Genomic DNA, 23,843 nt, shown 5'->3' with positions numbered 1-23,843 from the left:
CTGTTTTTACCTTACCTTATGTTGGCACTTTTGTAGCTTACATAATCAATCAACCTTTTCACCAGTTTTACTATGAGTCTGAGAGATCAGCAAGTTTTTATGATATTTCCTCTCCTCTGAGCCTTGAGCCTGGTCCAGAAACCCTTTAGGGTCGAATAGCAGCTAGGTTCTGCAAGACCCAACATATTGTTCAGACTCACCATCTGAATTGTTGTACCTTCAATGCTTGGTCTTGGCAGGTTCTGTAAGCATTTTGTCGGCTGCCATAGTGACTTGAGCAGCCTGTGCTGAAATGCAGCCCCGACGAGTAGGTACTTTGGAACCTGTTGCCAAAGGTGCAGGCACTGCAGCCAATGAACCAATGTCATTGTTGGCGAGTGACAATTGATTGAGGTCAAAATGTACCTGCGTGGAAGCAGACGTGACACCTGTCTGACCAATGGATACCTGAGTTGATGAAGTGAAATTCATGGCGGCTGAGATGGAAAGGTCATCATGGATAACAGCAGGGGCTGCAGGTATCGAGGAGGAGAGATTGGAAAGGGCAGAAAGGGTGGGAGAAGGTGCACGTGCATGTGCAAGAGAACGGGCTGGTGAAGGATGACGGATGACAGGGTCCAAGTTGTCTAGTTCCTGTAAGAAATCATCCTCCCAGGTGCGAGGCGTGGCAGCAGGTAGTGTCGTAGATATAGGTGTGCTATGCGTGGTAGTAGTATTGAAGACCTCTTTGTTGAAATACTCCATCACACTGATGGCCCATGGCATGCCTTTGAGTAGGTGTTCCAAGTAAAAGTTGTAGTCCTTCTGGTAGTCGATTTTGGTCTCTGCTCCAATTGCTGTAAGCTCAGCATCATGTGTCAATAAGAAATGTGCCTGTGAGCGAACGATCAGCAATACCAAGTAAGGAATATGTGGTAAACTTGCCAGGATAGCCGCACCCGCAATCATACCCTCTGAGACACTCTGTGTGCCCATACGCAGACCCCTGCCCTTTGGATGGCCCCAGGTCTTCCCACCAAGTATTGCCTTCCCAAAGACTTCAACCCGAACAATCTAGAACGAGTAATAGAGTTAGGCGACACACTCATACATTAGACAATGGTACATACTTTGATGAGGACGATAGACTTGAGAAAATCATCAGCTGCCATGGCATTGGGCTTCGTAAATAGTACAGGCGTAGATGGATGTAGTCGCCCTTGCCATTTCTCTTCAATAAGACAAGGAGGTCTTTGACATTTTGCTTCTTCGAAGGCTGGTTGGCAAAAAGATTCAGATCGAGCTTGAAAGAAGAGAAGATGATGCCTGCACAGTCCTTGATGCTGTGCAGGATATTTGACCTCTCGGAGCTGACTGCAGCTCAAAACTAATGATAACAAGTATCAGTGTGGTCCAGGACTTTGAAATAGCATTATGTACTTACCAAGGATGCAAACTGAGAATAGGTTTCCATTGAATGGTGCAGATCCTTAAGTATGAACAGGTACAGTTCCGCCATGGCACCTTTAAGCTTTGCCTCGGGAGAGGTCCAGTGTGTAGTGCTGCATGAGTCGACACCAGGTTGAGGTGTTGTCGGAAACAGGTCATTTATGACCCAGAAGTGACAGTACAGCACATATCTCTGACCTTGATGGCTGATACTGGAGTCCAGTGGAGATGTTTTCTTGAGCACGCAGTTGCGGCTGCGAGCAGGAACCGCAGAGGATAGTGCAAGGTATTGTCTCTTGAGGACATGTAATTCGGATTGTGTCGTATTGTAGGCTTGCTGGGCCATCGCGAGAGCCTACACATGTTGCAATATAAGATGACATACTCTGATACTAGCATTGTGAGTGTACTCACCTTTCGAACCTCATGCATTTGGGCGTCGGCACCAGAGACAGCCAAGACCAACCTCAACTGGTCGAGATCACTCCCAGATTGTTCACTGTCCGATCCGTCAGAGCTATCGGACTCATCCGACATAATTGCATTGATTTCAGCTTCAAAATCTTCTCCATCATCCAAGCCAGGTCTAGGGTTGCATGGCATGACGACGACAGGCTGTGGCTATGAAACTAGGTAGGAGGAAGGCATCTGGTGTTAGTGATTAAGACACAGTGACGAGAAAACCACTTACCCTATAAATATCATCATGAGGCATGCCAACAGCCTCAATAACAGACATCAACTTGCATACAGAACAATTACGTTGCTAGAAACACGTTGACTGTATTGAGTGCATCAAAATTTGCCGAGATAACAATACATAATGAGGCGGGACTTACTTTACAAACGAATGGTGTTCTAACCATAGAAGGAGTCCATTGGCCTGATAGACAGCAGCTCATGAGAGCCTAGACCACAATCAAATGATCTACCTAGCGAAGAGAAGCCGATTTACTCACCAAGTTTTTTGCATGCATTGAGTGCATGCCATAGAGTAGTAATAATTGAACCTGTAGGTAGAGATTACAATATAAGTTGGAGTTAGGTTAGTCAGGCGAAGATAAAGAGGCTTACCAGTCCAAGTTTTTTGCATGCATTGAGTGCGTGCCGTCGAGAGTAGTAATTTAACCTGTAGATAGAGATTACAATATAAGATGGAGTCAGGTTAGTTGAGCGAAGAGAAAGAGGCTTACTGGTCCAAGTTTCTTGCATGTGTTGAGCAATGCGGCTTGCCAGTCCAAGTTTCTTGCATCCATTGAGCAAGGCAGCTTACCGGTCCAAGTTTCTTGCATGCGTTGAGCAATGCAGCTTGGAATGGAGCACTGTTGTAAGGTGGAGTCAGATTAGTTGAACGAAGAGAAAGAGGCTTACTGGTCCAAGTTTTTTGCATGCATTGAGCAATGCAGCTTACTGGTCCAAGTTTTTTGCATGCGTTGAGCAATGCATCATGGAAAGGAGCACTGCTGTAAGATGGAGTCAGGTTAGGTGAGAAAAGAGAAAGAGGATTACCAGTCTAAGTTTCTTGCATGTGTTGAGCAATGCATCATGGAAAGGAGTGCTGTTGTAAGATGGAGTCAGGTTAGGTGAGCGAAGAGAAAGAGGCTTACTGGTCTAAATTTCTTGCATGCATTGAGCAATGCAGCTTGCTGGTCCAAGTTTCTTGCATGCATTGAGCAAGGGATCATGGTGCACTATTCGTATAATGTGCTTAATCTACATGGAGTGTCTGACAGGAAAGAAATGTACCAGATAATTTATAACACCAATGAGTACAACAAACACTGAAGGAGGGACTGGTGGGAGAGTACTGCAATGATGTGGGGAGAATGATGGAGACTGGACTGTAGCGCGACAATGTAAGAAAGAATGACAGAGAGTGGGAGAATATACTTACATTTACTGAGGCACCTGGGCCTTCATTCGGAGAAACATGTCACTGTCGATGTGATCGACAACAAGGTATTCATCTTGATAATCCAGGTCGGGAACCAAAAGGGCGCCTCAAATGAAAGAATTGAGTGGGACGAATATTGACGATGCCCTAGGGACGGCCTTCACACGAGTGAGCTTGAAGAAACGGTCTGTTCTGTGAGCACTGTTGATTCTTGCAGTATACGGTTGGACGAGGGCAAATTCGAAGGACCCAAGGTTTAAGATACAGCATCTAAACAGAAAGATCAAATGAACAAATATTGTTTCATCCACAGTGAGCTGTATGGGGGCATGATCAAACCGTGGTGACCTGTGGAATTGCGGGTTGCACCGGAGGTGATTGGCGGCTTGCTTCCAGTCGACCATCGACTCGTAATTGACCTTGAGATAGCAATGTTCATGAATCTGCATGACAAGTCAATAAGAAATTGAATCTAAAGATATATATTACATACCTGATAATCAGCTGGAAATGTAATCCAATTTGTTAGTTGGTACCCATAGGTAGGGAGAGAGCGGTTAATGAATTCAGTAAACTTCCTCCGAAAAGCTTGAAATATCCGATCTACCGAGCTGTGGTTCTCAAGATCAAGGATGGATGAAGGATGTTGTATCGGTGCACCCATCTTCACATGACCATTGAAGGTGACATCAACATCTTCATCAGGAAGATCATCACCAAGCACTTGTAACCAGTTGTGTTCATCAACCATGTCGACATGTTCCCTCAAGAGCATCAGAGAAAACTTATGATGGTCGACACAAAGGATCTATGAAAAAAAAACATAATCAGTCCAATTTAAAATTAGTGTTGAGAAACTGCAAACTTACCTGTGCTGCAACGTCTTTTTCATTCGTTCGATAGTGGTAGGTGTCCTTGAGGGGCCATGCAGCTTTTCATTGGGACGTGTACTGTAATTATGTGCTGCTCCCTTACGTCGAATATCATGAACGACGTGTTTCCATAAGTGCGTCTTCGGAAAATCCCAATTGAGCTTTAGTTTCTCAATGTCGGATGATTCAACACATGTAACATAGGCCTAAAACGAATGTGTCAGTATGAATGTGTAGCTATGAAGTGACAAGGAAGGACTTCACCTTAAGTTCTGTATCAAAAACCAGAAGTTTGGCTTCAATTGCTGCCAGCATGCCCTCGGTATGTACATCGAGGCCAATCAAACTATCCAACTGGAGATAAGTGCTGATGACACGAAGTAGTTGGTGGCCCTCTTGAGAGGCTCTGGAGGTTAGGATGTTCAAACCTGCATAAAAGGCTTGCTTCAAAATAATGAGTGACATGTGTGATCGCGAAACGACAGAACAAACTCACCTTAGATAGGTCCTGGTACTTGTTTCTGTCGGTGAATGAGACATTGATGACAGATTTGAAGTGGTTGAGGTTGCGCCATCGAGGGAAGTTACTGATCCTGCGAAATGATTGAGATTATGGAAAAAGTATTAGTATTAACGACTTACAGCTTCTCAAATGCTGCCTCAGCTTCACGTCCAAGCGATGCGAGGATTTTCTTCAACTCTCCAAGTAGGTGCTTCCAGAGACCGGCATGCAACACATGTAATCGATCGAAGCTGAGCGCATCATGTGGATCTGAATACAATATGATCCAAAAGACATTCTAAGTGTGTTCTTAATATCAGAACAATTGAATCATGCAGAGAAGGTTCAGCGCACCTCAACAGGCCTCAATCCAAGGATTTTCAGTAGCTCCTCACCTTGAGCTTTGCTGCGCCTATAAACACGAAGTGCTTCCTTCGCTTTCTCCATAGATCTAAGAGGATAAGTCTTTGACAGGTCGTGAAGCTCCGCTAGTGGTACCAGACACATGGGGCAAGGGCACTTGCCATTGCGGCCACATATAAGCGACATCATGCATCTGTTAAACAATTGATCAGCCTTCTCAACAAAGATACATTGATAAAATTAAGAGAAGACGAAAAGAAGCTATTGGACGGATAAGATGGTGAGTTAGTGGTAGTGGAAGTAGGTTGGCGGCTGTAAGTAATAGAACCAGGTTTGGAATACGGATAAGATGGTGAGTTAGTAGTGGTAGTGGAAGTAGGTTGGAGGCTGTAAGTAGAACCAGGTTTGGAATACGGATCAGATGGTGAGTTAGTGGTAGTGGAAGTAGGTTGGCGACTGTAAGTAGAACCGGGTTTGGAATATGGATAAGATGGTGGACATGTATCGTAGGAAATGGCAGTGATAGAAAAGATATGTTGAAAGGACTTACTGTTCTTCATAGTCAGCTGAAAGAATTAGTATGACAGGGAATAGCCATCGCACAATGTTATTGTGACATTTGTGCAAATACCCAGTCTTCGAGTACTGTGCAGCGAGCTCCAGGAGTTTGAAGAATGATTCATGCCATACAACACATTTCAGTGTTGTATATCCAAGTTTACCTTCTTCACCTGCATCCTCAGGAACCTGCGATGCACAAGTTAGATTGATATTCGACAAATAAAAATAAAAAGACTCGCGATAGGCAACCATCCAATGACACGGCCACCACCAAATGCCTCGCCATTCTGGATATGTGTAGGTAAGTTCGCACATCATACCATGACTGGGTACCCCTTGACTGTACCATGAGATGACAACTTCGTCTTGTCAGCATACAAAACAAAACAAAACAGGACAGCGCTGTCGACGTCAGGAAGAGAAGACTGATATTATTCACATTGAAATACAAAGCATGAATCTATATGTTTGATTTAAAAAAAGACAACTGTTACACACTTGAATGTCCCACCACCTATCTCCAGTCCATGGTTCGTCAAAGAAGCACTCAAACTCTGTGTCATTGCGCTTGTAAACACAACATGCATCCCAGACAAACTGTGGCACAAGCAATGGGTTATCCAATAAATCCAGCGCCCAATCCCAAATAGGCCATGCATGAACTTCGTACACCTGCTCATCCTTCTTGTATGTCACCGGAACTTTGTGTTTCGAGAACTATTCACTTAATTAGCTAAAGTGTTAAGCAATATAATCACATGAGAGGGCCAAGTCAAGACGTACTGGTGTTAATTCAGCTGCAGCGTTGTCCCATGCCTTCAAGAGATCAGCTTCATTTTTCAAAGTTATCTGAGCACGACCTTCAGAGATGCACGTGATGAGACTGAGGAGTGGGTTGATTTGGGACTTGTTGAGTGCAGCTTCGATTGCAATCTCGGAAAATTCAAAGTCCCCACGCGATCTAAAGGGATGCCACGGTTCATCATTGATAATAGGCACATTATGCTGCGCATCTGAGGAGGTACGGAATTCATTGAAGGGCTGGAAGAGAGTCAGACAACCAGACCGAGGATGGTATTCAGTTTTGAATTCACTGGGGAGTTGTGCAGATGCCGCAGGTGCAGGGTTGATACTGGCCATGCTTGCATCAGATAATACTGTAGTACAAATAAGTCGACCTCCAAATCAAAAACATTATTAATGAAATCAATGCGCTTACCTGGGCTTGTAATTCCCGCATTGCCATCGTAATCAAGTTGCCCTTCGGGCTCAGGCAATGTGTCGTGGTCATCAGTGCAACTGTTACTCACATCAGACTTGGATTCAGAGGTGATTTTGGCTGTGTTTGATGGGCCAGCTTCGTCGATTCCAGGGACAAGGGTCCTGCAAGCCTTTTGTTCTGGAAGTCCAAACATATACCAGTCAAATGATCAATTGATTGTACACAGTAATAGATGGTGCACCTTTTCGTCGCCCTTTCTCATACTCTCAATTGAACTGTTGTTGCTCCTCTTCAGTTTCCAGGCACTTCTTGCAGCTCATCTCGTGTTTCTTGATGCCCTGGGCCTTGAACTTTGTGCCACAGTGAGTGCATGCTATCTGTCCTGTTAGTGTCCCTTCAGAATAACTATATTTCTCTCATCGTCGAGCAGAACGAGTTGGAGCCATCGGAAATACAAGTATGAACAAAGTATAGATATAGACTTAGTATGTACAATACAGCTGGAGGCTGCAGAAGGTGACGGAGGTTACAGAAGGTGATAGTGGACTCAGAAACAATATGATAATGCATACTAATAATAACACATATCATCAGCATCAGGAAAACATTAGAGTCCTTTTTTGCCTTATTCTACTTAGTAAACTGCACAAGGAGGCAAAGGAGACTTAAGGAATATAAGAACATGATCACTCATTCTAAGCAGACATAAGGAGAACAAAGGAGAGATTTTTATTTATTTCTAAGCAAGGTTAAGGAGGCATGTCCCTAGTCACATGTAGTAATGTCCAAACTCAATAGTCTAATATGGTAGTCTGAAACTCGAAAGTCTGAATTTATTATCGCTGATGTTTCGGATTTCTTTAGCTTATATCTCAATCAAATGATAACCAATCGACAAGATAAGACTACCGATATACTCACCTTGACTCAGACTACAATTCTTGTTAAGAAAGTTAAGCATAATAACAACTTTTGTTTTTTCATTATCGCCGATGTTTCGGATTTCTTTGGCTTATACTATTGTTGGGCCAGAGTTGCAAAATTGTATAGAGTTGCAAAATGCTTCATAGCTCATGCAACAACACATCTTAAGTCCTCTACTCTTGGATCTAGGACCTTCCAACACAGATTCATAGCATTGTATTTTTTTTATAAAAAAATAAGTATGAGGAACATGTAAGGCTTCAAATCTATCACTCGAAGTCACCTGTTTCGCATAGAATAGTTAGGGGAAGACGAAGTTTCTAACCAAAAAATTTCATTTTTTTTTCACATACACTTTATACCTACCCTTACCTTCTGAGCATTTTTCTGATGAGAATAGAGCAGAGTTGTGGTTGTTATTGACCATGCAATCACTGGTGTCAAAGAATGCTCAAGCGTGACAGGTTGGAGCGGAGAATCAATTCTGATTGTGGACTCTCTTGCGCTGCAATCATCCTAATGCCAATGTTGCTACTTTCTCATCTCATACGTACCGGTTGCCGGATCGGGGTTCATATTTATAAAATTGACATTGTGACATAGTGTGACATCTATGCCAACCTGCTCATGGGAAATTTTGCAACTCTCTACTATTTCTAACATCTTGCATCGGCATCCCTCTGGCAGCATCTTTTAAATACCTTTTGTTCTTCTGTCAACTAGAGCTTTCCTATGACACACATAGCTATAATTCCATGTAATTATTTTGTCTCAATGTGTGGTAGTTATTGAGATATGAAAATGAGGTCTTCAGATTTTGCAACTCTGGCCCAATGATAGTATCTCAATCAAATGATAACCAATCGACAAGATAAGACTACCGATATACTCACCTTGACTCCGACTACAACTTTTGTTTTTCATTATCACCGATGTTTCAGATTTCTTTGGCTTATATCTCAATCAAATGATAACCAATCGACAAGATAAGGCTACCGATATACTCACCTTGACTCCGACTACAACTCTTGTTAAGAAAGTTAAGCATAATAACAACTTTTGTTTTTTCATTATTGCTGATTTTTTGGATTTTATTCCAAGTCCAATGAATAATGGTATATATATTAGTTGCAGCCTGAATGTATATAAGGTCTTATAGTCTACTGGTAAATGTTGCTCGAGAGCTTCAGAATTGATCATGTGATCTCAGCTGGTGAGTTGTGTGGTTGGGAGTTCAAACCTGGTCAGTGGTAGAAAATGAAGTGTGAAAGTATTTTTATGGAACACTTCACACTTTTTACCCTCCTTCTGACTGCCTTATTTTCCTTATTTTAAGGAGTTTTCCTTGTTCTAAGGAGATGGACTTACTTATTCTCCTTATTTTAAATGTGAACAAACAGCCTTAAATTTACCTTATTGTGTGAATTAAGGCAAATAAGGAAAAATAAGGAGCAAATAAGGAGAGCAAGGTTTTCCTGATGAGAATTATTAGAACCTCTCACAGTTGAGACAATTACGAGTGCCTTAAAAGGTGCCTTAAAAGGCACTTGACGAGTGCTGTAAGCCGGCACCATTATAATGGTTGTTTACTTTTTCCGACACAGACCGGCCATTTCCTACATGCCCTCGGAAACAGCTGCGCTCAGCTGGAGGACGCGTGGTGCCGGAAACTTCCGCAGGCTCCGTTTTCCGGCACCTTGCTAATCCACTCGGAAACCGCCGGATTCTTCCGGTCATCCAGGGCCGGATTCCAGGCTCAGCCATGCAAGTTCGGGTGCAATTGACCCTCAATTGCTACGTATACGTATACAAGTTTCATATGATTATTACTGTTATTCTCTCATAAGACAGCAATTATCTTTCATACCATCATCCCATGTCTGACATCAAGGTTGACGGTTTCAAGGTCACTGAATAAGCTCATTCTTGATGCTGTCTTCGCTTACTAACTGGAAACGCGCCTTCAGGCTTCAGACATTATCGTCGACCTTCACACTGCATTCGATGGCTTCACCGATGCAGAGAGACAAGCACAAGTAAAGAAAGTGCGTACCTCTAATTATACTAGGTCTTATTACTCGTGTAACCCAATGCTTTACAGACCAAGGGCATCTTCGAGCTCAAAATAACGAACGACGAGAAGAAGGAGGCTGTATGGACGATTGATTTGAAAAAGAACGGTGTCATTCTGAAGGGACTCGCCTCGCCCAAAGCGGATGTCACACTCATCATGTCAGATGATACGTTCTCGCAGCTCGCTTCAGGCAAGGTTTGTATTATAGCGGTCCATTCAATTGAATGTGAATCACTAATTGTAACACATGACATGATAGATGGACGGTCAGAAAGCTTTCCTCACTGGCAAACTAAAGGCAAAAGGTAATATCATGTTGGCCACAAAACTTGCCGCCGTCCTTCAGGTGAACAACTATGATATAAATTGCTGTAATTAAAACCAAGACTGACTTGTTCCTTAGATGGCCAAAGCCAAGGCAAAACTGTAGAGTTGTGACTACCGCTTATATTTGTACTGTGGGCAATAAATGATTCCCAATGAAAGCCACGCATTTGTATCATGTTTATTCCGAGTCAGTGCAGCTGAACCGTGCGCATCTTCTCATCCTCCCACCATATCATTCGTCCCCACCGCGACCGGTTGAGCTCAAAACATTCCACCAAAAAGCCCACGTTGTCGACGTGGCGCGGGTTGAGTATCTGTCCGAAGAGTGGACAAGCTATTTAATTGTTTCATAACCTGACGGCGTCATCAGTCGAATGTGTTAAGAATACTATCGTTAGACTCACCTCCTCAAGTTTGTCCTTACGCTCTTGTAAGTCGAGGTGGTGCTTGACAACAGGATTCTCTCTAGCAAATTCCTCAACCTCCTTGCGGTCGAGGTCGTATATTAAACGTGAATCGATCCCTCGGGGGAGCTGAACATACACCGTCAGTACATGTCTCACCATTAATCTGACAAGGTCACCTGGTCGAAGAAATGGTCCAACAATTCAATATTGATGAACATAGTAGAGGTATGTGCAAGCTTGTCGGCGACCACATTCAGGAAGACTTCAGGACATAGCACATCACTCTCAGGGCCTGCTTTACACCGCCTTGACTTGAGTGCGGCCAGGCGAAGCTTGAGAATGGACAATCTATCACTGTACAGCATAGCATGGCGAGCTATGAATGCATCATCAGCTTGCGGTCCAACGTGCCATTGTAGAATCCTACCATCAAGAATTTGCCCTGGGGGATACCGATACGACTCAGGCTCCGACACCTCTTGCACATCCTCTTCTCTTGCCAACCGTCTGTTTCTCCTCTCTTTTGCCTGTTCCTCCAAGCCCTGGACATAACCCAAGAGGCTACGAAGCCTTCGACCTCCGCCGACCTTCTTCCTGATCTCCTTCAACTTGCTCTCACACATCGCTACCTCCGTCTGAAATAGCTCCACTGCGCGCTCACGTCCCTGCTCCCACTCCCGCTCATCAACGTCTACCTCGTACTTGAACGGCTTAATACAGTTCTCAACCTGGTCCGACGTCACGCCAATGCGCTCCCGCAATATCACATGCGAGAACTGCACTATCCTTTCAGCTGCTCGAGGGTGGTGTGTGAAAGGGTCTCCGGACACAATCGAATCAATAAGACCACGCAGACCATCAGCAACGAGAAGAGTGGAGTCGCGGCCAACGCCAGACTTTGTGAGCAAGGAAGATGCCGCCTCAAGTTTATGCCACCAATACGCCTCCACATCCTGAGGCTTCACCTTCGAGTCCGCGGCAAGCGCACCGAGCTCCGGCATCCGTTTATCTAGCCAATATAGTTGTTCCAGCACATCCATCACCTTCTCGTCCAGCATCATCTTCAGCTTCTCGCGCACTTGTGGCTTCCGGAACTGCGTAGTGAAGTCTTTGAACCGAGACTTCAGTGTGTCCACCGTTTCAGCGATATATGACTCGGCAGTAATGCGCCGATCATTGTATTGTACTTTGAACTGGTAGGTAGCCTCTTCGAGCTCCAGCTGTACCGCATTGGTTATCCCGTGCAGCGAAGACGCCATGGAAGATTCGAGCACTTCCATCAGACGCCGCCGGAGAGTATCAGTGCCGACCATTAGCGAGGATGAGGCGCCAAAGTAGTCACGGTGGTTGCCAAAGTAGTCATTCTCACTCCGTTTTGCAACGGTGCCTGCGGACTGCGACGAGAAATTATTCCCTGCTGATTTGGTAACGACGCCCACATATCCTAGGTGCAAGGGGTAGCGGTTCCCTGCGAGGATCGTTGCACCCTGTTCAGGTGGCACCAAATCCATCTTCGTGATGACACCAATTGTCCGCAGACCCAAGGGGTCAACTTTTCGACTTGCTCGTAAGGCGGGAGAATTTGCCAGATCTACATCAGCTGCGCAGACCGCGAGGATGATATTGGGCTCCCGGATGTAGCGCTCACATAGACTTGCGATCTTCTCCTTAAGTGTTTCTGGCTGGTCCATGGATGAGATCTGTACGTAGCCTGGTAGATCGATAAGGGTGAGGTCGGGAACATTAGGACTGTAGATACGGAGGTCAATGGCGTCGTTAGAGACGGCTTCGGAGGAGGGGACGGCAAGGTTGAGGTCAGTTAGGGTTTGCTGAATTTGGGCGAAGTTGGTGATCTTCCCTAGTCCAAGAGTTGGGAACTCCCCATATTCTTCGGGACTCTTACCATCAGCCTTGGCGGGTGTATAGACTAGAGTGAGTTCTATAGGACGGCGAGTGACCATGTTGTTTCCCCTGCATCATCATCAGCACAGTCATAAGCGATGAATATAACATCTTACTTTGGCAAAAATTCATGTCCCACAATGGCTTCCAGAAGCGAACTCTTTCCTGAGCTCTGGCTGCCAATGACGACGATGCTTGGGAGCTTCAGCGCATCGCTCTGGTCGATGCCGAGTAACATGCTTCTAATCTCAATAAGCTTCCTTGTGAGGTGCATTAGTTGATTCTGTCTCGAATCGACATTTCCGTCGGCCTCGATAGAGTCGGACGGGGATGACATGGTTGCGGCAATCAAGGCCGCTATAGCAGCATTCTCTCCCGGCGATCGTCGGTTCGAGGACTCCCCTTGTGAATTCTCTTCTCGCGACTTCTCGTCATTCTCCATTGATGCGAAGAGATCCTTGAGAAACTGAGGGGTTTCGATGTCCGGTAATTGGACCGCAGACACGCGAGACGAGAACGACTTGATGCCGTCCGAAGCCGAGCCTATAAAATCTGCTGCTACATCTTGGACAGACGACAGCAAGGCAGTCGACTTGTTGCGTAGTTCTGTCGCAATAAGATGAACACACAGGAGTCATATCACGTACGAGAACTTACCTTCAAACTTGTAATTGGCGTAACCAAGCCCACCAGCACCAAGAGCTGCACCAGCTATCGGTACACGAAATGCTCGGGCAACAAACCGAGGTATAGAAGAATATGAAATGGCGCGGACGTGGAGGTTACGCAAGGCGGTAGGGGTTTGGGATGCATACCGTTGCCGCAGGCGGACAGAGCCTGGTGAGGACGTCAGCAGCGTGCCAAATTGGCGGTGCACAGGCCTATGCGATTTGGTAGCCTTTCTGCTGGAAGCAATCCCATATGTTACAATTTTCTTGGGTAATAAAGAGGCAGACATATAACGGCGGAACGAAGAGTACATAACGTGTTGATAATCCTTGCTACAAGCTCAGTATTCTTTGATGCATCACGTGACTTCCCGCCGGCGTCAGGGATAGTGTGGGGGGCAAAACTACTTTGAGGTCAGTTTTGCCGGTTGCAACCGGCAGAACTGGCAAAACTTTGAGCTACGTGAACGACATTCCTAATGAAGACATTAAAGTTGCCTCGTCCCATCCATCATCCTCGCCGTCGTAATTGACCACCTCAACCTCATCCAGAATAGCCTGTGGTATTATCCCTTGCTCGACTAGTGATGGAAAAGTCCGGTTCGGTCCGGTTCTCCAGGAAATTAGGAGAACCGTGGACCGGACCATCGGTTCGGTCCGAAAATGGTCCGGTTCTGGTTCAGTGAGGGTTCGAACCGAGAACATCCAAACTAATAAAAATTTCGTCAAGAAAAAATTATATTGAAACACGCCCAACAACATCATGTAATACTAAATGCTACTAGACCAGTTCACCATCCACATCATCTGTGTTGTCACAGAATGCTGCAATCAACAAATCCAAATTTGAGAGTGCATGGAGGAGACATTTGCGTTAATGTTTGACCTGAGGTTGGCTAGCACAGAAGGATGGAAATGAACCTCGCGATGGTTGAAAGACAGCAATGCATCCAGTAATTTCATAACCACTAAGCTAACCAACCCTGTTCCTGCTCTGAGCTCAAGGACATTGAGCCTGCATGATTCAAGGATGTGAGAGGAAGAATCCAGTCCAAACCGCTCAGGATCTTACATGATCATTTCTGCCAAGACACATGCCCTGCCCCATGTCTGCGCTCCCACACTCCCGTAGTCATTGTTGTCCAGCGGAATATCTGTGAGCTGAGCTTCCACTCGCCTCTGCCCATCTATTGAACCAAAAATGAAGTTACGGGTGATCATTCCAGCAGCAGCGACACCGGCACAAATCACGAGTAGTGACGCAGCTTGTTGGACCAGTATCTCTGTGTAAGCCAAGGTAGGCTCTGGCATCCCAAGATCATCCAATGAGAATTCCTTAGAGTGCGATAAGTATTGCCAGACCTTGAGCTGTGCGATTAGAGTGGTAAGCCACCGAATGGAATATGAGCGCTCAAATGTGTCAGATCAGATAGCTTGGAGTTCGCTATCATCTTCATGATGAAGGCATAACTTTTGCTCTCCATTAGATACAGGCACCTGCACATGTTTGCGACACGAGCCACGGACTTCTGGATAGTAGAGTGACGGTAAATGAGTCAAGGCATCAAGAAGCTGGGTGACAGAGAAACTCGTGATCTTGGCGATCGGTGGAAGATGTGTAGTTGGTGGATAGAGAACAGATATTTAGAGGCATTAAAATCAAGGAGGCGGGAAGACAATTAATGCTAGCATAAAATCATACTAGTACTGGTTGAATATTTGAGAATTATGGTTTCAATGGGAGTTGGACGATCCTAAATAGATCTTCTCATCCTTCACAAATCACATGCCTTTGGATATCTCCATGGACTCTCGTTTATGCTGATGCATTCTGAACTGTTCTTTTCGCATTATGTATGATATGGATACCAAACATTTTGTCATCTCCACCTATAAGTACTACACTAAAACTACATACTGACTTGCCATCGGTTCGAACAGGTTCGAACAGGTTCAGAACAGGTTCTGCAATTCTGCAAGTCCCCGAACTGTGGACCGGACCAACAGTTCGGTCCTCCCTATTGCCTGAACCTTGAACCGGACTTCGGTCAGGTTCGAAACAGTTCAGGTTCGAACCGCAGTTCAGAACCGGACCTGGCCATCACTATGCTCGACACGATCTAACTCGTCAAAATCAAAAACATTACCCTCCAGCACTTCAACTTCATCAATGTCATGAACTTCTTCTGTCCACTTCAATTCTTCGAGAGCTGCAAATTCAGCAGCAACATTGTCAGGTGAGATACTCTCTGGACCAGCAAGCAGGTCATCTGCATCATGAGGTTCAGCCGAGAGCGTAGGTGCCCATGTAAATATGCTTCAAGATCCTGTGTGGTCTCAACAGCAATGCCAACCTCTTCATGAGTGTGCATGTGAGCATGTCGATGACGAGTGGACTTCCCAGCCTCTGTGGCTTTTATGACACTGTGGTGTCGAAGGTTCGCACAAATTTTTCCAAATGTCTCGAATGTTTCAACTGAAAGATTACACTGTCGTGCAGATTGTGTTGTGCTGAGATCAGAAAATGTGCGTTCTACTTCATCTGCATGCCCTACAATTGAGAGAATCGTGACAGCAAAGGCCTTGAGAGGGTGGATCTCAGAGTTGATTGGAAGGTTTTGCCACCAAGAAAGGCCGTCTGCTTGGCCATCAGCAAATGAAGCTACTGACTGATTGTAGGCCTGCAGATCATCAGAGAGTTTTTTAGCCATCATTATGTCCCATTTCCAACATTTTGCAATACCAAGTGCAATCTTAACCATGAATGTGAGGGACCTGCCCTTGGCTACCTGTGTGACAGCGAGTTTCCGACACATTGGGTGGAGAAATAGAGCGAGCGAGTGAACTTCTGTATTCATGGTGTGAAATCGGTGGTTGAAGACAGATCTCGCATGCAGCCAAAAGCCAACATGATAATCCTGTTTGCAAGCCAACTGGGACATCTGTTTGGCGCAGTGAAGAAGTTCTAGCATGCAGTCAGCCAGGGAGGCTTGGCGCAACTCAAGGTTGCCAACTGCATTGGCAATAAACTTGACTGTCATCACAATCTGTTTAAGTCTCCAGTAGGGGGGATCATTTAAGATTGTGTTTATAACCTCAGATGTGACGGGAGCTAGGCCATTGGTCTTCTTCTTGGCATCAGGATGCATGCAGATAAGAGTGAGTGGAGAACTATGATATAAGTATATTAGTTGCTTGTAGTTATTAGTGTGTATATGACATCAGTGAACTGGTGAAGAAATTAAAAGGCCATATATCACCATATATAGCACATAATCACAAGAACTAGCACAATTCTGCTATCGAGCATCACATTGTTATAGTTGGGTTTATAAAGGAAAGGCCACTCCCTCATCCCCTCACAATGATTGATGATTAGAAAAAATCTTGATATCGCTCAAACTCAAATATAGAAGAATTTGTGTCCTGCTTCAGCTATTAACACCACCTTTTTGAGATTGCCGATTTTCGTCGACTGTATGATGATCTTACATGTTAGAGTAAAAGCTTGTATCTTCCGGGCAATGGGTACTTGTTCACTGAGTGAGCGAGCCTGAATTTTGAGTTCTGCTGCCATTATCAATGTTATTTTCTTCAAATGACTAATGATTGCATACTATGTTATACCTTCAATGGCAGCTGGGCTATGTTTGACAAGTGGGCGACAATCAATTTTTATCGCAATGTACCTCGACTTCGAACTCGGGGTCGGGGACACATGTTCGTCAAGTAAACATTAGCTGGGAATCTATATGAAAAGGCTCACCTATAAACATCAGCAGGAATTTTTAAATCAGGTGAGCAAGAGATGATTTATATCTTGCTTCGAGTTGACACACAACCTTCTGCGTTTATTCAATGACTGACAATAGTATTCTGTTTTGCATACTCTGAGGACATTGTCTACCTATCTGTCAATTGCATTGATCTCGCATGTCCATGCTTTCTGTCCTGTGGTTGCTACAGTCACACTGCATTTACTCACTGCAACACACCTTCCCCAGCAGGAGGATGCATGAAATCCAAACAGGTGGGCGATTGGCCGAACTGCTGCTCAATTGATGTTCTTAGCGCAACGTTGGGACAATTCAGACATTGAATTCAGATATTGCCATCGTTGCTCTGACGAGCGGGTGAGTCTGCCAACAATAACAGAGTGTTCTTGATTCATTCTATTGAGCCTAGTCGGTGATGTTCACATGAACACTACATAATGCAACACCCACCAAAATGTTGCTGGCTTCCCTGGATCCAACCTATCACACGCGAGCGGGTGAGTCCACCAACAATAGCAGTGTGTTCTCGATTCATTCTATTGAGCCTAGTCGGTGATGTTCGCATGAACACTACATAATGCAATGCCCACCACAATGTTGCTGGCTTCCCTGGATCCAACCTATCACATGTGAGTGGGTGAGTCCGCCAACAATAGCAATGTGTTCTCGATTCAACTTACAAACTGCCAGGAGCCCAGACTCTGCAAATCATTTATCATCATTCATATATTTCACATTAAGCAAATTATTAGCCAATGCACGTCATTAATATAGCAACCCAGTAATAGAAAACTATGATGGTAATAGAGCCCTACAGTGAATCAAAAAGGGCATCATCATGCTGTGCCCTTTGCCTTGCAAGGGCATTGACAGACATGTTGGCCTTTGCCGCATTACTGAGATCATTGTGACAACTCCTTCCAAAGACTTTCCTAGACAGTAGAGTTTATTTAGGGTTAGTTTGAATTGGAAATAGCGCACCTCGTCCACCACTCAAGGAGTTTGTCAACCCTGCGCCAAGCTTCTCGACCTGGGGGCTTTTCAAAAAAATCCACAACGGTTCGCCAGAATTGGACATAATCAAAGTCACCATCAATGGACCACCAGGAGTTAATAGAGGACAATGCAAATCACACCTATCAGCTCGGTTAAGTGTCTACTATTTACATCACCAAAAACGAACTGGCTTACCTGGCACACAATGTATGTGATTGAGCGAGGAGTAACTTTTTCCATCTTGATGATTTGTGCTACATGTTTCTTGACTTTACCAGCCCTGAAGCAAGCTTTCCTAGTGCATCTGTTATTCTCAATGATATCAGCCCCATCACCATCACCTTCTATAGCTTTGGCTGAGGAAGGCAAGGTGAACACAGCTTTGTAACTCTAAAAACACCAGTGAGATTGCATTCAGGCTACCTGACTGCACTACTTGAAGGAGAATTTTGCCTTTGAAAAGGCCCTCCTCCAGATCATCTGGATTGGAGGCATATTTTTCATACAGGAAGGCTGGAAAGGATAGATCTGTAACAAAATAGCTGTCTGAGTGATCACAAATCCCTGCCCTTACGCTGGTACAAGGTGAGAACAGTTTCTAGGGATTACAAGTACACCACATACGCTGGGTCATTCCAATTAAGCTCAGCTGGGCAGAGCAATCTTCCACACCCATCGTTGATGAACCTGTGGGTATGTTTATCGTCTGGATCAACCAGGGGATCTGGCTTGAATTCACAGTTGACCCACTCAGAAACAAGAGCTTTGAGTTTGGAGGTATTGTCCCCTCAGGCGCCATCAGCCCCCTGTCGAAGCTATATAAAACTGCTCAGCGTGATCAACCTATTTGTTGACTCAGTTATATGCAACCATTTTTAACATCTGTGCATAGTCAGTCATACTCCATTTGTGAACCCTTATTATGAAACCACTGCAAGGTATTCATGAGGGTGATGTACCCAACTTGCAGCCGATCTTGACTGAATACACAAATTCATAAGTAGGTGTCCAGGAATTCAGGGCAAAATACTTACTCGAGGGTATGGTCTGCATCCTCATCAACCTCATACCATCTGTCGTTTTCCGCAACAAGGTCCTCAGTATTGTTGAATAGGGAAATAACATGCCTGACCGCTCTTCCTTGAGCCACATAGTAGTTCATCTGTCTGATAAATAGTGAGCAGAGCTGACCTAAATACATACATCAGCTGTCATACTTTTCTCTGACTGCGCGACCCGATTCCAGGGCTTCTAGCTTCTCCTCTAGCTGCGCAATTCTCCGTCGCTGGCGAGCCTCTGCTACAGAATTGGACGTTTCTGGCTGATGGCTGCCCTCGCCCCGCACGTCCTGCGAGTCGATCTGTGATGGGTTGCCTTGGTCCTGAGTGCCGTTGGTGAGCGAGCTGCCCTCAATTTGCGACATGAAGCAGGGATATGAAGGGAATGGTAAATGCAGTGAGATACTTGGGCAAGGTATGAGGAGAAGGTGCGAGATGAGGGATCATAGAACTAACCAGCATGCGTCTTATATGCTGGCTAGTCAGGATTGACCCTAAAATAATATCTCAAATTTGGAATATGTCAAATGACAGAATAACATCAGGGCTAGCATGGGTGCCCTATTTTGGCCTGTACAAATTTCGGAGGTCAGAATGAACTTTCGCGATCATACACATGTAAACAATTTCAATAAATGAACCTTTGCAGCTCCGAGTCCAGCCTGGCTTCAGGATTTGTGAAGTCTTGGAATCATACCGATGTCAGACGCTTGCGCACCTGGGCTGAAGAAATGATCAGTGTGTTGGTGATTTCAGCATAGAGGGCAGTGCCTAAGCTCAAGCAAGTGCCGTCATGATCGTAAAGAGAAATTTATTCAGGCCGGCACATTGCCTGTTGGTGAGTCACATCAGTGTGCAGGTCAAATGGAGGTGACAACCTTACTAGTTAGATATCTTGTTCCCCCATTGTGTCTGAGATGGAACGAGGAATGAACTTTGCTGCAAAGGTCGGGTGATTCCTTTATTTCAAAGTCACCAAGGGTGCAACAGCAGTGAAACTTACCCTAGATACCACACTTCAGCCCAAAGCGCTTTTGTCATTACAAGGCTCCTGTGTTATGTCATTGACGGTTGTGTGCCATCTGTTCACTGCTTGTGCTAATGGTAAGACAGGGCATTGAAGCAAGGCAAGGTAACACTTGTAATCACACACCAACTTAGAACGAATCATTCTGAACCATAGAATACAATGTTGCATTGCAACACTTGCTACAAGCCAGAATTAGTACCATAACTGTTCAACTGTTTGACAATACTTCGTACATATTGTACAGATGCAAATTCCAGATGCTAAGATGTGAGGTTATTATGGTATATCACATGTCAATCTCCATATATTCCTGTGTCAAAAGGACATCAGAAATGGATGGCCGCACTGAGTGGAATGCACAAACCGAGTGAATGTATATCTCCATCACATATCCATCAACTTGATCATCGACAATCATATATTCCTGCAATAAAAGGATATAAGAAGTGGAAGACCCAAAAAGAGTGATCTAGCACTCACCCCGCTCCATGAACTTTGCCTTCATTAACAGTCATATCTTCCTGCAGTAAAAAGATGATGTTTTCTGAGTCAAAGTTGATCCATCGTCAGGGTATCTAGTGACATGACATGCCATCGGTCACGCAGTTCAACTTATGTACTTCAAGCTCCGACTCATTCTGCCAGCGGCCACTATCACCAGTTCGTATATAGTAATACGAGTCTGGTCTTGAGCATCCTCTAAGTAAGTGAGTACTAGTAGTCTAGTACTGACCTGGCGCACAATTTAATGAAGAACAGGTTTATTCATTAGTTTTTTTAACTACCATGCACTGTGACAAGGTTCCGGTGGCACTTGCAATCCACTTAGTAAGTCACCGGGGTTCACTGGCAGGCCATCTGGTCATGTGGGAGTTTCTACTCCCATGGGAGTTTCTACTCCCATGTCCCATCTCCTACATGGGGCGGTAGCAGCCTTCTGGCCTTGAGCTGAGAGTCTCCTCACTCCCACCCATACTGGGATTCAGACCATCTGGTCTTGTGGGAGTTTCTACTCCCACGTCCCATCTCCTACATTGGGCGGTAGCGGCCTTCTGGCCTTGAGCTGAGGATCTCCTCGCTCCCGCCCACACTAGGATTCAGACCATCTGGTCTTGTGGAAGTTTCTACTCCCACGTCCCATCTCCTACATCAGGTGGTAGTGACCTTCTGGCCTTGAGCTGAGGGTCTCCTCGCTCCTGTTCAATTTGTAATGTGATTGAGGCTATCTAGCCCTATGGGGGCAGAAGCTCAAAACAATCCATGCAATCAATCACCTTTCTATTCAAAATAGGGCTGCAGAGCATTATACAGATTTAAAGGTACAAGTACATGCCAGATTTGCTACCTATGGATTACAAGCTAAGGGCAGATGAATTGACGTAGGTACAAGAACAGTGCAGTCACTGTGGTGGTACAATCTGATGCAGCCTCTGAAGAGTCCAGACCTTGTACTGGTTCCAACACTGACGTAGTACTGGGTTGTGAGCAACATGCTCACTAATATAGTTTGTCAGTGCCTCATATGTACATGTCTCCAAATGCCTGACACGTAAATTCCATTTCCACAAATCTCCCAGACCTGAGCTCCATTAATGCACACTTGACAGCTGCCACAGCTGCGCAAAATAGTTTGTCGAGTTCTTCAAGGTGGGGCATGAATCCCAGTTCCACCACAGCATTGATAACGATGTCCCACACAACTGCATTTTCCAGGAAGTGTGACTCTTCAGTATCTGGATTGGTATTGAAAACAAATCTGGGTGGGAATACCGTGCTGTCGATGAGGAATTCGACTATAGCTGACTGGTGGTCGGGTCCAGGCATGGTTGACTGTGGTGGAGGTCGCAGAAAGAATCCATGTTGGACTAGGGCACATGCCATCCTTTTGAGCCATAATATGTTTGTATGGCGCAGATAGCTCCATGTACAAGGTGTCTGCATTGGTGGCAGCCCAATCGTTTGTGAACACTTTTAACGCGCAATCAAATGCTCAGCCAATGTTGAAAAGGTATGGGCTGATGTACCTTCATCTTTACAATATTCGGATATTGCTGACACTCTTAACTCTTCAAGAACTAACTGCTTTCTCATTGGTTCGTCTGTTAGGCAGTGTTTATTAATAGTGTCTGAGGCAATCGCTTTCCTCACAGAGCTGACAATCCACTGGTGCTTCATATTTTTTTTTCGTTGTATTGAAGATCCAGGCGGTTTGGTTTGGGTGGTGCTGATGCAACGACAGCACGTGCTTTGGATGGTGCTGAACTGGATACTTGGGACCGTGAGCTGGTTTTCTCCACCCTTCCCTGTGAGTCCATCAGCAATTCATCGGTATTGTCTGACTGATGATCACATACCGTGGCCACTCTGGACCTCCGAGTCCTCTTTGGCGGCCAGTGGTATTCTTCGAACTTGAAGGTACCTTGTGGATGTTGTTCCACATGTTGACCTAATGTCATGTCCTCATCCACAAGCAATGTCTCTCGATGAGGCTCATCATCAATGCCTAGTGGCAATACTATTGTATCCTTGCTGTTCACCATGGCCGGTTCACTAAAGTCATGATAGAATGAACCTATGTTAGAAGAAGGATCGTAGTGCAGGGGCCCTGTGGCCAAACCATAACCTTGTGTGATTTCAGAATTGATGCCATCACTGCGCATGGCACCAAATAATGAAGGTGTGTGGAAACTTTGAAGGTGCGATTGCGGAAGCATGCTGGTATTGGTGAACACAGCGGGAGCCTGAGATTGAGGTGGCTCGAATTGATTGTGCATGGCGCTGTAGGGAGTGATTCCTGGCTGGGCTTGCAGAGACTGTTTTACCTATAGTTATGTTTGCACCTTAGCTTACATAATCAAGTCACCTTTTCACCAGTTTTACTATGAGTCTGAGAGATCAGCAAGTTTCTATCATATTTCCTCTCCTCTGAGCCTTGAGCCTGGTCCAGAAACCCTTTAGGGTCGAATAGCAGCTAGGTTCTGCAAGACCCAACATAAAGTTCAGTATACACCATCTGAATTGTTGTACCCACAGTGCCAATGGTAGGCACATTCTGGGAGTACTGTGATGGCTGTTGAGGCTGCGGATGCATGTTTGTCATCTGCAGGCCTTCATAATATGAATCAAAGTTGAAGGATGTATGGTACAGCCTTGAGGAGTCGTTGTTGACGGGCAGCTATTGAACAGCGCCAGCGCCAGACTCAGACACTGACTCGGACTCAGACTCGAAGGGCTGCATCAAAACATGTTCCCCACCATCCCATGATGCCTGTGGAGGTGCAGTCATCATGCCCGGTGTGTACACTGTGACATTGTGAGAAGCATCGATGCTAACATTTTCATCGTAGATGGTGTTGTTCGGAAGCTGAAGTTGGTGGAAGGGCTGCGACATTGTGGCGAGTTATTGGTCACTGGATTGGCTCAAGGTTGGGGGAAATCTGCATGTCACACTTGAGTCAGACCTGACTGGATGTACCAGTGCAGATTTCAAGTCCCTCGATAGGAAAGCATTCACATTACAACACAGCAGGACTGAATCGAGCACAACAAGAGAGAGTACAATGAGGTGTGATTGAATTGAATTCTAAAGAAAAATCTGATATTAAACTAAGTACATTCGCCAAAAAAGGTCTATTGACTAGTGCGTGCCACAATCTATGATCAGCGCCATTTGGGTTCTTTTGCTTCACAGTCGCTATCTGGTACCGGTATCATACCACTCATTAATATTGTAACTGAACGACCCCAGAAACCTGAAAAACTAGGTCCATCTGCACTAATATTTCCTTATCAAATTTTTGTGAAATGCTGGATGCCAAAACATCCGAGACATCTTAGAA

At 45.0% G+C, this 23,843-nt stretch overlaps 8 protein-coding genes across 8 annotated transcripts; 1 reads left to right on the top strand and 7 right to left on the bottom strand.

The window, feature by feature from the left end:
- Positions 1 to 219: 219 nt before the first annotated feature.
- F5891DRAFT_1189795 (uncharacterized protein) lies at positions 220 to 2,167 on the bottom strand (the record flags this gene model as incomplete). Its single annotated transcript, XM_041367221.1, has 5 exons — positions 220 to 1,053; positions 1,110 to 1,349; positions 1,424 to 1,783; positions 1,843 to 2,049; positions 2,120 to 2,167. 5 exons carry the CDS (start codon positions 2,165 to 2,167, stop codon positions 220 to 222), a joined length of 1,689 nt encoding a protein of 562 aa, XP_041224928.1.
- Positions 2,168 to 3,429: 1,262 nt separating this feature from the next.
- F5891DRAFT_1128989 (uncharacterized protein) lies at positions 3,430 to 6,760 on the bottom strand (the record flags this gene model as incomplete). The annotated part of the gene is made up of 13 exons (XM_041364342.1): positions 3,430 to 3,765; positions 3,816 to 4,130; positions 4,192 to 4,253; positions 4,274 to 4,400; positions 4,459 to 4,638; positions 4,691 to 4,787; positions 4,837 to 4,994; positions 5,051 to 5,252; positions 5,610 to 5,806; positions 5,860 to 5,907; positions 5,941 to 6,045; positions 6,119 to 6,321; positions 6,481 to 6,760. 13 exons carry the CDS (start codon positions 6,758 to 6,760, stop codon positions 3,430 to 3,432), a joined length of 2,310 nt encoding a protein of 769 aa, XP_041224927.1.
- A 2,958-nt stretch (positions 6,761 to 9,718) lies between these two features.
- Positions 9,719 to 10,219, top strand: F5891DRAFT_953958 (sterol-binding-like protein; the record flags this gene model as incomplete). Its single annotated transcript, XM_041375225.1, has 3 exons — positions 9,719 to 9,811; positions 9,868 to 10,035; positions 10,100 to 10,219. Coding segments are annotated over 3 exons (381 nt in total), but the record flags the coding sequence as incomplete, so codon positions are not given.
- A 16-nt stretch (positions 10,220 to 10,235) lies between these two features.
- F5891DRAFT_1233612 (P-loop containing nucleoside triphosphate hydrolase protein) lies at positions 10,236 to 13,458 on the bottom strand (the record flags this gene model as incomplete). The annotated part of the gene is made up of 6 exons (XM_041369609.1): positions 10,236 to 10,521; positions 10,572 to 10,700; positions 10,751 to 10,950; positions 11,002 to 12,545; positions 12,593 to 13,082; positions 13,134 to 13,458. The coding sequence occupies 6 exons, from the start codon at positions 13,456 to 13,458 to the stop codon at positions 10,429 to 10,431; spliced, it is 2,781 nt and encodes a 926-aa protein (XP_041224925.1). The 3' UTR covers positions 10,236 to 10,428.
- A 619-nt stretch (positions 13,459 to 14,077) lies between these two features.
- F5891DRAFT_1039013 (uncharacterized protein) lies at positions 14,078 to 14,585 on the bottom strand (the record flags this gene model as incomplete). The annotated part of the gene is made up of 1 exon (XM_041361923.1): positions 14,078 to 14,585. A coding segment is annotated over exon 1 (179 nt), but the record flags the coding sequence as incomplete, so codon positions are not given.
- Positions 14,586 to 15,459: 874 nt separating this feature from the next.
- F5891DRAFT_898335 (uncharacterized protein) lies at positions 15,460 to 16,320 on the bottom strand (the record flags this gene model as incomplete). Its single annotated transcript, XM_041373410.1, has 1 exon — positions 15,460 to 16,320. A coding segment is annotated over one exon (861 nt), but the record flags the coding sequence as incomplete, so codon positions are not given.
- A 1,411-nt stretch (positions 16,321 to 17,731) lies between these two features.
- On the bottom strand, positions 17,732 to 19,339 carry F5891DRAFT_1189790 (uncharacterized protein; the record flags this gene model as incomplete). Its single annotated transcript, XM_041367220.1, has 8 exons — positions 17,732 to 17,852; positions 17,902 to 17,957; positions 18,112 to 18,306; positions 18,353 to 18,491; positions 18,541 to 18,703; positions 18,832 to 18,896; positions 18,951 to 19,082; positions 19,134 to 19,339. The coding sequence occupies 8 exons, from the start codon at positions 19,337 to 19,339 to the stop codon at positions 17,732 to 17,734; spliced, it is 1,077 nt and encodes a 358-aa protein (XP_041224922.1).
- A 1,694-nt stretch (positions 19,340 to 21,033) lies between these two features.
- Positions 21,034 to 21,828, bottom strand: F5891DRAFT_981121 (uncharacterized protein; the record flags this gene model as incomplete). Its single annotated transcript, XM_041377081.1, has 4 exons — positions 21,034 to 21,148; positions 21,169 to 21,230; positions 21,279 to 21,297; positions 21,533 to 21,828. The coding sequence occupies 4 exons, from the start codon at positions 21,826 to 21,828 to the stop codon at positions 21,034 to 21,036; spliced, it is 492 nt and encodes a 163-aa protein (XP_041224921.1).
- Positions 21,829 to 23,843: the final 2,015 nt, after the last annotated feature.

The sequence above is a fragment of the Suillus fuscotomentosus genome (assembly GCF_016647785.1).
Source record: "Suillus fuscotomentosus strain FC203 chromosome Unknown F5891scaffold_33, whole genome shotgun sequence".
Classification (NCBI taxonomy): Eukaryota; Fungi; Basidiomycota; class Agaricomycetes; order Boletales; family Suillaceae; genus Suillus; species Suillus fuscotomentosus.
This window is presented reverse-complemented; position numbering and strand designations above follow the sequence as displayed.